General features: G+C 35.1%; 1 protein-coding gene across 2 annotated transcripts; it reads right to left on the bottom strand.

Annotated features, from left to right (window-relative positions):
* Positions 1–568: 568 nt before the first annotated feature.
* LOC131548938 (uncharacterized) lies at positions 569–13,476 on the bottom strand. 2 transcript variants are annotated; one of them, XM_058790551.1, is made up of 5 exons: positions 13,352–13,476; positions 8,866–9,147; positions 4,612–4,914; positions 2,974–3,126; positions 569–2,706 (listed from the first exon to the last, which is right to left on the bottom strand). In XM_058790551.1, the coding sequence occupies exons 2-5, from the start codon at positions 9,125–9,127 to the stop codon at positions 2,537–2,539; spliced, it is 888 nt and encodes a 295-aa protein (XP_058646534.1). In that variant the 5' UTR covers positions 9,128–9,147; positions 13,352–13,476; the 3' UTR covers positions 569–2,536. The 2 variants fall into 2 exon arrangements, with proteins under 2 accessions (XP_058646534.1, XP_058646542.1); XM_058790559.1 differs by having other exon boundaries at positions 4,648–4,914.
* Positions 13,477–14,299: the final 823 nt, after the last annotated feature.

Raw genomic sequence — 14,299 nt, 5'->3', positions numbered from 1 at the left:
CATAATAAATCCTTAAGGATTAATGGGAACAACAGAATACAGAAAACTGGATCTTTGAAAACGTAGCTCCCAATATGGCTATGATTCTTTCAGGATTTCAAAATGTCCAATAAATTTTCCAAGAATTTGCATGGTATCCAATAGTAAGACATTATTCCTATATATATATATATATATATATATATATACAGGTGCATCTTAAAAAATTTGAGTATCGTGAAAAAGTTAATTTATTTTTGTAGCTTATTTCAAAAAGTAAAACTTTCATATGTTCTAGATTCATTACAAGTAAAGTAAAACATTTAAAAAATAATAATTTGGTTTTAACTTTGATGATTAGAGCTTACAGCTCATGAAAGTCAAAAATCCAGTATCTCAAAATATTAGAATATTTACATTTGAGTTTCATTAAATGACCATCCCTACAGTATAAATTCTGGGTATCTCTTGTTCTTTGAAACCACAATAATGGAGAAGACTGCTGACTTGGCAATGATCCAGAAGACGAACACTGACGCCCTCCACAAAGAGAGTAAGTCACAGAAGGTCATTACTGAAAGGGCTGGCTGTTCACAGAGTGCTTTATCTGTTTATTTGTTTATTTATTTATTTAAAGGGGCAATGCACATTAATAAACATAACTGTAAATGTGCCAGAATTAGCCCAAAAGGCTATTTTTCATCTGTAGACCCTTGACAGAATGTTAAAAGGTCACCCTAAAAACAAAGACAGAGCATCACACATATACACATCATATGAAGAGAGAGAATTTTTTTTACAGAAACAAATTCACACACAAACAAAATCTCTACTAAAATACAAAATATAAGTAAATAAAGTAAACATATGAGGGAAAAGAGAGAGAGAGAGAGAGATGGCAACATAGCCAAGAGCAATTAGCACAAGGAAGTCTACTGTCAAGAATACAATACTAATGTTGACAGTGCTGAGTTGTCAGTAACCATTTTTTAAGACGAGACTGAAAAGAACCAAAAGTATGTAATCTTCTAATATCAAAGCATATTAAATGCAAAGTTGACTGGAAAGAAGAAAGTGGGTAGGAAAAGATGCACAAGCAGCAGGGTTTGAGAATACAGTCAAGCAAAGCTGATTCAGACGCTTGGGAGAGCTTCACAAGGAGAGAACTGAAGCTGGAGTCACCGAGCTCAGACGTCTTCAGGAAAAGGGCCGCCAAGCCACTTCTGAACCAGAGACAATGCCAGAAGCATCTTACCCGGGCTGGACTGCTGCTCAGTGGTCCAAAGTCCTTTTCAGATAAAAGTAAATTTTGCATTTCATTTGGAAATCAAGGTCTGGAGGAAGACTGGAGAGGCACAGAATCCAAGCTGCTTGAAGTCCAGTGTGAAGTTTCTGAAGTCAGAGATGATTTGGGACGCTGTGACGTCTGCTGGTGTCGGTCCATTGTGTTTTATCAGGTCTGAAGTCAATGCAGCCGCTTACCAGGAGATTTTGGAGCACTTTATGCTTCCATCTGCTGACAAGCTTTATGGAGATGCTGATTTCCTTTTCCAGCAGGACTTTAGCACCTGTCCACAGAGCCAAAACCACTTCCACGTGGTTTTCTGACCATGATATTACTGTGCTTGATTGGCCAGCCAACATGCCTGACCTGAACCCCATATCTACGGGATATTTTCAAGAGAAAGATGAGAAACAGTCGATCCAACAATCCAGACGAGCTGAAGGCTCAGCAGAGCCACAGGCTGATCGCTTTCATGCCACGCCTCACTGATGCTGGACGAGCCCCGACCATTGAGTGCATAAATAAACATACTTTAAAGAACTTTTTGAGATGCACCTGTATATCTTATAATAAAGATAATCCAATATCTAATAGGACTGGACCATAAGAATAAATGTCCTCTAGGATTTAATTTGATTCAAAGAAGATTCGTATTTAATACCATTAGCAATTTTGACTTTATGAAATTCTACTACGAATCCTGTACTTACTTAAACTGTAAATAAGTACATATATGCTAAAGTATATGGTTCTTAACATGTAAAAGTCAAAACTTTCTTATAGCTTCTGGAGGGAAAAAAAGATGAAGACTTTACTATTCTTCTACGGTATTGCTTATTATTTTAAATTAGTTATAACAATGTAATAGTTCATCCTGTATGTGTACTTTAATAAAAAAAAAGTATTTCATTTGAGATAATTAACAGAAGCGAACCGTCCGAACGAGTCGATTTGCTTGAAATGAATCAGAAATGCTTCACAAACACTAAAAATTGTTTGCAATTGTATTACTTTGTTTACAATTCAGGTATCACATTATCTAAACTTTCCTCTTAGAAATGCATGAACGGGGAACATGTACGTTTCTTGCTTTTAATTTGATAAACACGATGCCGTCAACCGTTAAACTCTCAAAGGACACAATAATCAGTGAATCAGCACTGTCAACACAAAATGACAACATCTATTTAAAATCCCAAGAATAAAAACAGACATAAATACTGATCCAATGTCAAGAATAACTTAATTAAGCGCTGATTTGATGATGTAAAATCACAGCAGAGGCAGATCCGAGCTGCTGAGAAGCTCCTGAGCAACATCCGAGTCTCTAAGAGCGAAGAAAGTCACTCCAGAGCTGTACGCCGCAGGAATCGCGAGATGCATCATCTTAGGATGCTCTTCATCATTCTGCTCTTCCTCGCTGATCATCTGCCTGATCTGGTCTATAAATGAAAGAAACTCACGGTCAGCTCACTGTGTTTAGCTGAAGCATTATATAAAGTCATTAAATAAACAGAGGGTATCTTAAAGGGATAGTTCACCCAAAAATGAAAATTCTGTCATGGTGTTAGGATCCGTGCTCGGATTTCATCACAAATATCTTAATTTGTGCTCCGAAGACGAATGAAGGTTTGTAACGACATGAGGGCGAGTAATTAATGGCAGAATTTTCATTTTTGGGTGAACTCTCCCTTGAAAGACTGTCGCACCCTCCACGTTTAATGTTTTCCAGCGCAGGTCGGGATGCTGATCTGAGATCTGTGATAGATGAGCGTCCGGCGTCAGTCGCTTCAGAACGTCTTCACGGCGAACGAGCAGCACAGACTCGCTGCACAGACGCTTATGAACATCCTCTTCACTCACTGAGGAGAAAATAACAAGCTTGGCATCCAAGAAGAAACAAGAAATTTCATTCACTTGTGTGTGTGTGTGTGTGTGTGTGTGTGTCTATATCAGTGGTATCTTTTAAGAGTACACTATCAGTGGGGCTATAATAGTACAGTGTATACTATTATAGTTTTTTTATTATTATACAAGTAGCTTTAATTTGTGTATTTTCAGTTTTCTTTTCATTTTAGTAAAATTTTTAGTCATTTTATTATGTGTTTTTCATCTTACTTTTTGGCATTTTTAAATATTGATTGTTTTTATTAATTATTTTTAATTATTAATTATTTTTATTCTCAGTTGGTAAAATTAGTGCTTCAACTTCAACTGTTGCCACAGCAACATTTGTAATTTTATGTTAAGTTTAAGTTTTTCATGTAATATTTATATTCTATTTCAGCTTAATTTCAAGTAACATTTTTAAATTATTTTATAATATAGCATAATATAATATATAACATAATATTTAATATAATATATAAATATACACACTACATATTTATAACAAAATATAAAAAATTTAACTAATATATATATATATATATATATATATATATATATATTAAAAATAACTATTAACAATATATAGCACTACCATGATATATAATCACTCGTTATTTAAAAAAAAAAAAAAAAGTTTAACAGTTAAATCATTTTAGTTATTTAAGCTAATTAATAAAGATGTTTAAAAGGTGACAAATAAGACCATTTAAAATAATATGCATATATAAGATTTTTAGATGCATTTAAGATAAAAAAAATATTAAAAAGACATTTTTCTGTTGACACTTTTAATAAATGCTTCCTTCAGAAAGCTTTCTGAATAAAATACGATTTTGGTGTTATCAAATCAAGGGGATGTTTTTATTAATATTTTGCATTAGTTTTTATTTTTATATTTTCTGTGTTCAATTTATTTTATAGTTAAAGTTTTAGTTTTTTGGGGTCATTTCATTCGTTTTTGTTTTGTTTGTTTTTAAATGTCTACATGGCTTTTACATTTACATTTAGTCATTTAGCAGACGCTTTTATCCAAAGCGACTTACAAATGAAGACAATGGAAGCAATCAACATCAACAAGTGCTATAACAAGTCTCAGTTAGCTTAACGCAGTACACATAGCAAGGTTTTTTTTTTATTATTATATAATAAATAAAAAGAAAACAAATAGAATAGAAAAAGAATAGAGCAAGCTAGTATTAGAGGCCTTTTTTGATTTTGTTAATTGTATAATAAATAAAAAGAAAACAGACAGAATACACAAATCTTAGAAAAGCTAGTGTTTTTTAAAGAAAACAAGCAGTTTGTAAATTAATAGAGTGCAAGTCTAAAAGAGGCTTTTTTTTTTTTTTTTAAGTTAGAGGGTCAAATAAAGATGGAATGAACTTTTATTAGTATTTCAGTTTTCGTTATTTTAGAACATGACGTTAAACTAAATGAAAATGAGATTTGGTTCTCACTATAATAAGTCTGTTGATGTGTGATTTGGGACGCACCCACGTCCAGAGGGTTGGTCATGAACACAGCCCCGGGTGCGACTCCGAAGATGAGCTGGTGATGCCAGGCGTCGGGAATCTCTTCTCCTTCAGGAACGGCCCGCTGCATGTTCATAGTGGCGACGGGAACGGCTCCGCGCCGAATCCAGCGCGCCAACCACGGCACCAGCTTCACCCTCCGCCGCGGATACAGGCCAAAGAACCGGCCCACCACACGGCCCCCGCTGGCCTGCTGGGCCCCGGAGACCAGCTGCAGGTGTGTGGCCCCTGGAAGAGCACAAGAGCGCTGGTTTAGAGCAGCGGCTGCCAAACGGGTGAGGAAAAGCTCATAATTAAACTATATTTTAAATAATCAATAAATAAATATGATATTTTAATACTGAATTATTTGTTTATTAATAAATTAAAATAATTTAAATGTTTATAAGTATAACATTAATAAATATTCAATTTAAGCAAATTAAAATGTTATTAAAATAATAAATTAATAAAATTTTAATAAACAAGTCTGCACAATTAATTGAAATAAAACAGAAATGGCATTAAGTACTATTATATGTACTATATATTTATTATTATAGTTATTTTATTATACAAGTAGCCAAGTAGCTTTTATTTGTGTATTTTCAGTTTTCTTTTAATTTTAGTTTAATTTTTTGTAACTTTTATTAAACTTTTAGGTGTTTTTAAATATTAATTAGGTTTGATTTTTTATTTTATTTTCCGTTGGTAAAATTAGTGCTTCAACTTCAACTCTGTTGCCACAGAAACATTTCTAATTTTGTGTTAAGTTTAAGTTTTCCATGTAACATTTATTTTATTTCAGCTTTCAAGTAACATTCTTTAAATTATTTTATATATAATGTAATAATAAATAAAAATACTATTATTTATTATAATAAAAAATAAAAATAAATTATATATATATATATATATATATATATATATTTACAGTCATGGCCAAAAATATCGGCACCCTTGGTAAATATGATCAAAGGCGGCTGTGAAAATTAATCTGCATTGTTAATCCTTTTGATCTTTTATTTGAAAAATTCACAAAAATCTAACCTTTCATTGAATAATAAGAATTTAAAATGGGGAAATATCATTATGAAATGAATGTTTTTCTCAAATACACGTTGGACACAATTATTGGCACCCCTAGAAATTATCTCTGAAGTATATTCATATTCACAATTTTGAGCACTCCAGGGTGATTATGAACATGAAATTATCCAGCCATGGCTTCCTGTTTCACAGAAATATAAATAGGAGGAAAACAAAGCCTAAATTCCCTTAATCATCATCACAATGAGAACAACCAATGAATATATTTCTGATGTGCAGCAAGTGATAATTGAGCTTCACAAATTAGTGAAGTGGCTTTAAGTTAAGAACTAGAGCAGTGAAAATCCCCATTTCCACCATCAGGGCAATAATTAAGAATTTCCAATCAACATAAAATGTTAGGAAACTGCCTGGAAGAGGACGTGTGTCTATATCGTCCTAATGCACGGTGAGAAGGACAGTTTGAGCGACCACAGCTGGAGAACTGCAGAAAATAGTCGAGTCTCGGGGGCAGAAAACCTTAAAAAAAATTGTCAAACAGCACCTAAAACAATCTCCAGCATATTCAGTTATCAGACACGACTGGAACTTCAAATGGGACTGGCTTCTATGCTCAGATGAAACTAAAAAATGAGCTTTTTAGCAGCAAACACTCGAGATGGGTTTGGTGAACACAGGGATAAAAAGTACCCCATGTGTACAATGAAATATACTGCTGTAGTTTTGATGTTGTGGGCCTATATTTCTGCTGGAGGTCCTGGACATCTTGTTTAGACGCATGGCATCGTGGATTCTATCAAATACCAACAGATAAAAAAATCAATAAGTGACTGACTCTGTTAGAAATCTTATAATGGGCCATGTTTGGATCTTCCAACCGGACAATAATCCAAACACAAACCTCAAAAACAACACAAACATGGGTCACTGAGCACAAAACCAAGCTTCTGCTGGCCATTCCAGTCCTCTGACCTGAACCCTGCAGAACATGAGTGACCTGAAGAGAAGAAGCTGTGAATCTAAAGGGTCTGCAGTGATTCTGGATGAAGGAATGGTCTCTGATCTCTCGTCAGGTGTTCTCTAACCTCATCAGGCATTATAGGAGAACATTTAGAGCTGTTAAACTGACAAATGGAGGTTTCAAAAAGTATTGAATTAAAGGGTGCCGTTAATTGTGGCCAATGTGTATTAGAGAAAAACATTTATTTCATAATGATATTTCCCCAAATTTTAAATTCTTATTATCCAATGAAAGGTTAGATTTTTGTGATTTTTTTTTAAATAAAAGATCAAAAGGATTAACAATGTGGATTCATTTGCACAGCCTTCTTTGATCATATTTACCAAGGGTGCCGATATTTTTGGCCATGACTGTGTGTGTATATGTAAGGGATAATCAACGGCTAGCTGTGCATTAAACGATTTGAATGCATGACGTGGAGGCGAAGAACCGCCCGACGCACAGCGAAGTGCATTCAAATCGTTTAATGAAACGATTTGAAAAAAGCCTGAGGATTTTAAAGTTTGAAAGTGAAGAATTTTAGATGTAAATAATAGTATTATAACTTGCAGTGTATAAAAATTAGTTCTTAATAATTTATATAAATAATAATAAAATAAAAACAATCAAAATAAATGATTAAATATTTTATCCGTTTACTTGCATGTCACATGACCAGGGAATCATGTTATTTATTAGTTATTTCTGTATCACTGAGATACTATTATAGTTTTTTTGTTTGTTTTTGCAATTTTGAATGACATATTTTCTGTTTTCTTTTTAAGTACAGCTAAAATTTTAGCAATTTTGTTGTGTTTTTGTCATTTTTTTATATTTTTATTAGTTTTATTTTTATTTTACTTTAAGTTTGAGTTATTTTAGTACATCAGGTTAAACTAAATAAAAATGTAAATGTGTTGCTTTGGCAACTAGCTGAAATTAGCATTCAGTTAGCATTTATTTTAAGTAACAAAAATGTTTTTATGATTTTAGTTTTAATTAAGTACAGTGTCTGCCATGAATGTGCTGTTAATTACTGAATTATTATCGGGAAATCTTAATAACATAAGAATTAAAGCTGCAGTCTGTAACTTTTTTTCGGTTAAAAATTATCCTAAATCAATATTTGTGCAAGTACATAACCAGCCAGTGTTCAAAACTATCGCCTTAACTTTAGCCCGATTCACAACGGTTAGCTTATAATAATGTTTTCTAATTTGAGAGGTACTGGTAGGAATTCACGGGAAATTCGAGCATGCTGCTGCATCATTACGTCACGTCTGTAAACATAAAGAAGTTGTCCCGGCTAGTAGCTATATCACATGTGGTAGCAGATCGTATTCTTTTCTGACAAAAGCTGGAATAATTAAACTTATTGTAATACAGAAAGGATTATGAGTTTATAAAACACGTGACTGAAATAAAATTATATTCCAGTTTTAAATGTGCATCTAAATACAGATAGCCTGGGATTACACAAGATTTGTATTTTAAAGAGAACCAGTTCAAAGGAAGAATAATTTGCTTTTTGGGTTAAAAGAATTTCTTAATATGAAATTTGAATGGTATGACAATTAGAAATTTGTACATAAATTGAAATCTACACGCTAATGCACACTATATACACAGTCACACAATGCTGATGTTGTTAACACTAACAATTTGAGAATAAAGTATAACAATAATAATAATTTGCACGGTTTGATGCACTCTATTCATTTACTAACTGCTTGTTTTTCTTTAAATAAAAAAACTAACACTAGCCTCTCTATTGTCTAACTATCTTCTTTTTATTCTTTTTGTATTCTATTTGTTTTCTTTTTATTTATTATATCATTTAAAAAAAAAAAAAACCTTGCTACATATACTGTTAAGCTAACTGAGACTTGTTATAGCACTTGCATATCATTGCTCTTTTGTTGATTTTGATTGCTTCCATTGTCCTCAATTTTAAGTCGCTTTGGATAAAAGCGTCTGCTAAATGACTAAATGTAAATATAATAAAGATAATTGCACAAATAACTGCAATTGCAGGTTTTCAAACAGAGATGGCGACAAAGAGGCAAAACTTACGGACTGCAGCTTTAAGTAAATATGTTACGTCTAAGCAGCTGGGCTGACTTGTTTAGAGCATCAGACACAGACTGTACCGGCCTCGCTGCGGGAGTGCAGGTAATCGGGCAGCGGCGCCTCGTTCCTCCTCAGACTCGTCCTGACGCAGTGATCGACCGTCTCTGGAGTCACCGTGATGCCCAGCGCCTGCAAGACATCCACCACCGCCGTGGCTCCGCACGCCGAGGCCCCGATCTGCAGCGTCTGCCTCTGAACGGCCTCCTGGATGCTCCACAGCATGGCAGAGTGATTCTGGGCCTCCTCAGCATCGGCTTCGGCTCCGGATCCCAACGCTTCCATCTCTTCTGGATGCTGACGTGCTGAAAAACACACACAGTTTCTTTCTCACTGATTGGAGTGTTTTCGAAGCTGCTGCAAACGATCTGGACGAGCTCACAGAGACTGTAACATCATATATCAGTTTCTGTGAAGATATGTGCATTCCTACCAGGACTCATTTAACCTACAACAATGACAAACCATGGTTCACTGCAAAACTCAGACAGCTCCGTCAGGCCAAAGAAGATGCTCGCAGGAATGGGGACAGAGTCTTGTATAAACAGGCCAAATACACACTGGAAAAGGAGATCAGAGAGGCAAAGAGGAATTATTCCGATAAGCTAAGGATCCAATTATCTTCCAATGACACGGCTTCAGTGTGGAAAGGTCTGAAAGACATTACCAACTACAAGACACCATCCCCCAGCACTGTGGAGAATCAACAACTGGCAGGCGATCTGAATGAGTTCTACTGCAGGTTTGAAAAAACTGCATTAACACCTCCAGCAACCCCATCTCCCACCCTCCTGCACTCCAGATCAGTGAAGATGATGTGCGCCAGGTCTTCAGAAAGAACAAGAGAAAGATGGCACCAGGCCCAGACGGTGTGACATCAGCCTGTCTGAAAACCTGTGCTGACCAGCTGGCCCCCATCTTCACACAGATCTTCAACAGATCACTGGAGCTGTGCGAAGTCCCTTCATGCTTCAAATGCTCCACCATCATCCCCATCCCGAAGAAACCCAAGATAACAGGACTTAACGACTACAGACCTGTGGCTCTAACATTTGTGGTCATGAAGTCATTCGAAAAACTGGTTTTGGCTTATCTGAAGGACATCACTGGACCCCCTGCAGTTTGCCTACAGAGCAAACAGGTCTGTAGATGACGCAGTTAACATGGGACTGCACTACATCCTGCAACACCTGGACAGACCAGGGACTTATGTGAGGATCCTGTATGTGGACTTCAGCTCAGCTTTTAACACTATCATTCCAAACCTCCTCCTGTCCAAACTAACGCCCACCTCCGACTGTCAGTGGATCACCAGCTTCAGACAGGCAGCAGCTTGTGAGGCAGGGAAAATACACATCCAGCACCCGTACGATCAGCACTGGTGTTCCTCAGGGCTCTGTCCTCTCCCCACTGCTATTCTCCCTGTACACCAACGACTGCACATCTAAAGACCCCTCTGTCAAGCTCCTGAAGTTTGCAGACGACACCACACTCATCGGCCTCATTCAGGACGGTGATGAGTCTGTTTACAGACAGGAGGTTAAGGAGCTGGCTGTCTGGTGCAGTCTTAACAACCTGGAGCTCAACACGCTCAAAACTGTGGAGATGATCGTGGACTTCAGGAGAAACCCCCCTACTCTCCCCCCACTCACCATCATGAACAGCACTGTGACTGCAGTGGAGTCATTCAGCACCATCTCTCAGGACCTGAAGTGGGACATTCACATAGACTCTATTGTGAAAAAGGCCCAGCAGAGGCTGTACTTCCTTCGTCAGCTGAGGAAGTTCAACCTGCCACAGGAGCTGCTGAAACAGTTCTACTCCGCCATGACTGAATTCATCCTCTGCACTTCAATAACTGTCTGGTTCAGCTCAGCTACCAAATCTGACCTCAGAAGACTACAGAGGGTAGTCCGGACTGCTGAGCGAATCATTGGTACAACCCTCCCCACTCTCCAAGAACTGTACTCATCCAGAGTGAGCAAAAGGGCTGAAATCACTCTGGACCCTCACATCCAGCACACTCCCTCTTTGAACTGTTACCGTCTGGTCGACGCTACAGAGCTCTGAGCACCAGAACGACCAGCACAGAAACAGTTTCTTCCCTCAGACAATCCATCTCATGAACACTTAACAATAAACATGAAACACACAAACTATCATAGATTTATTTATTTAACACACATACTTATTACATTTCAAATTTGCACCTAACATACCTGTACATACTAAATTGTCTATTTTGTATATTATGTTTGTGCTATTTTGCACATGGTCTATTTTGTATATTTGTATATTATTATCTTTATTATCTGTGTCTTGTCACTGTCATTCTGTTGCACTGTGGAGCTTCTGTCACCAAAACAAATTCCTCGTGTGTGTAAACATACCTGGCAATAAAGCTAATTCTGATCAAAAGAGCTGCATTCATAAGTGCTGTGATTAGCCACGCCCCCACTTTCCAAAGCTCCACCCACAAACACATGCAAATATACCAATACAAGAAAAATCATACATGTGTCCCTGGCACAAAAGCAGTCATAAGTAGCACGGGTATATTTGTAGCAATAGCCAACAATACATTGTATGAGTCAAAATTATACATTTTTCTTTTATGCCAAAAATCATTAGGATATTAAGTAAAGACCATGTTCCGTGAAGATATTTTGTAAATTTCCTACCGTAAATATATCAAAACTTCATTTTTGATTAGTAATATGCATTGCTAAGAACTTCATTTGGACAACTTTAAAGGTGATTTTCTCAATATTTAGATTTTTTTGCACCCTCAGATTCCAGATTTTCAAATAGTTGTATCTCAGACAAATATTGTCCGATCCTAACAAACCACACATCAATGGAAAGATTATTTATTCAGCTTCAGATGATGTAGAAATCTCAATATCAAAAACTGGACCCTTATGACTGGTTTTGTGGTCCAGGGTCACATACAGTATATTGAATGCAGTGTTTAAGATAATAACTTCACACTGCTAAATTAATAAATATGCAATGAGATGTGCAATGTGTTTACATAAACATGTCAAATAAGACACAAATTCATCATTTATTGACTAATAATGGTCAGAAGAAATCTTTGCATATTCATATTACAATTTCATAACTATAAACAATTATAATTTTGTTAATTATTATCAATACATGATTTTTTTTTGTAAATTTGCATCTTATTTGACATTCTCACATTTTAGCTGGTTTGAAAAAACAAAATTACTGTGCTTATGTTTAAGATAATAACTTGTGCTGCTCAATTAATTCAATATGCAATGTTGACAATTATGTTGCTTAAGATAATGTGTTATATTACTCGCAAATGTAAATTATAGTTTGATAAGCACTAACAAGTATAAATATAACTCATTATCTTAAGGTTTCCAAGCAACATGATTATCATCACTTGCATGATTAACTAATTAACTAATTGAGCAGCATCCAGTTATTCTTAAACATAAACACAGCTCTTTTATAGTTTTATGTTAAAATATCAAATGATCAAAATAACTGTACATTTATATTAGAATGTCATAATTATAAACAAATTCTGGAAAAATTGTCTTATTCCACATTTTAGCATAAAATTTGATTAAGAACATAAAATAACTTTATATTTGAGATGATAATTCAGCACTGCTAAATTAAGTAAATTTACTAAATTATATATTATATCACACTGAAATTTATATTCTAATTTTATATAAGTTTGCCAAGCTGTCAGGAACACAACATATTTCATGTTTAATTAATTATTCAGCACCCAGTAATCTTACACATTAACAAAGATATTTTGCATTTTTAATCTAGTTTATGTAGAAATGTGAAATAATACATAAATGAAGTAAATGTGTATTAGTTTTATAATTTTTAGCAATAATATATTCTGATATTTTCTATCATCAATGTTTGTTTGTTTTTGTTTTTTTAATGTGTCTTATTCGAAAGTTTTAAATACTGTAAAACTGGACTGAAAACACAAAATAGCAGAGTTTAACCTCTAACTAAAAATACAATGTGATGAGGCCGTGCTTAGGCTAAAGCATTATATTAACTGTTTCTGATTATTAAATTGTAATATATAATTGCCATTTTTAATTATTACTGATCAATATTATCATAAACAAATGATTTTTGTGTATCTTTTATCGTATCGCTGTTGCTGCTTGTGAAATACTGAGGCAAAGCACTGGAGGACGTTGAGTTGCACGTTTTACCATAGTAAACAAGGATTCGGGTAGCATTTTACCATGGTAAAATCACTGACAGCGATATTTTTAGCGTGTTCTGGTGAACATAAATCACGTAAACACCGCTGGTCCCGTTACTCCATTCATTCATTACAACGAGAACATTTTAGTTTACATTCATCGCGACGCTAGCTCAGTATCGACGGGCTGTTCTGACGCAGATCGCAGCTTCTAAGATACACTGAGTTAGTTTTGCCAACACAACAACGATAAAACGTCAAAATGAAGCATTTGGTTCGATACAAACCACTTCACCGGGAGAAACTCTACAGAGGAACACAATCCTTCACACATCTTCCATTCGCCTCTTGACAGGTTTGTTTTCATTCCTGGATTAGCGCTCGTGACTCCGTTGGTGTGTTCTGATTGGCTGGTTGGACTCAGCTACTGTGTTGTGATTGGTTTATCAAATGTGACTGGATTTGCGCATGACTCTGATTGAGTTACAAACTGAAACGACTGGTTTGCTAAATGCAATTTAAATTAAGCTAAATAAAAATAAAAAAATTCTGCTCTACATTTAATTGTACATACAGTCATTTAAATTACTCAAAAATTTAATTTCATTATGTTCAACCCAGCTAACAAGGAACATTCTCGGTTATGAACTAACGTTCTGGTAACGTTACTTAAATAATAACGGGTCTTTAATAACATTCTCAAAATGTTAGCACAAAAACGTTATTTAAACATCATTCACTGAACGTTTTCTGAAACATTTTAGTTGAACGCTTGTCTAACTTCCCTCATGCTACTAGTTTCAGATGGTTCAGAGAACGTTCAAAAGTAACGTTCCTATAATGTTTGTGAAAATATAAAATGGAACATACCCCTAATTTTTTGCTAACGTTTACACAACCGAGAAAAAAAAGTTTTTTTAAGCGTTCAGAGAACATTCAGAAGTGAGTTATAATAATAATGGGAAAAAGCAAAACGTTCTTATAACATGTTTTTGTTAGCTGGGTCATTCTACAGAAACGTCCACTTTTCTGTCCCTAGACTTTAAAGAAATATTACAATTGAAATACACATTAGGGTTACAATTTTTTTTTTTTTTTTATATTTTAAAATGAAACAATACACCTTCCTGAGCCATCAATGTGGCATTTTTTTATTATTATTATTACAGGATTACAAAAACAGGATTTTCCCTGTATTGACTCACACCTTAAAAATTTGGGCCCAATTTAGAAGA

The sequence above is a fragment of the Onychostoma macrolepis genome, chromosome 01, assembly GCF_012432095.1.
Source record: "Onychostoma macrolepis isolate SWU-2019 chromosome 01, ASM1243209v1, whole genome shotgun sequence".
NCBI classification, from domain to species: domain Eukaryota; kingdom Metazoa; phylum Chordata; class Actinopteri; order Cypriniformes; family Cyprinidae; genus Onychostoma; species Onychostoma macrolepis.
Note: the sequence above shows the minus strand (reverse complement) of the source record. Positions and strands in the feature narration are given on the sequence as shown.

Coding starts and splice junctions, on each gene's coding strand:
- LOC131548938 (XM_058790551.1), bottom strand. CDS start 9,127: ATGGAAGCGTTGGGATCCGGAGCCGAAGCCGATGCTGAGGAGGCCCAG. Junction 4,915..8,865: donor GCACTCCCGCAGCGAGGCCG/GTACAGTCTGTG, acceptor GTGCTCTTCCAG/GGGCCACACACCTGCAGCTG. Junction 2,707..2,973: donor GAAAACATTAAACGTGGAGG/GTGCGACAGTCT, acceptor TTTCATTTATAG/ACCAGATCAGGCAGATGATC.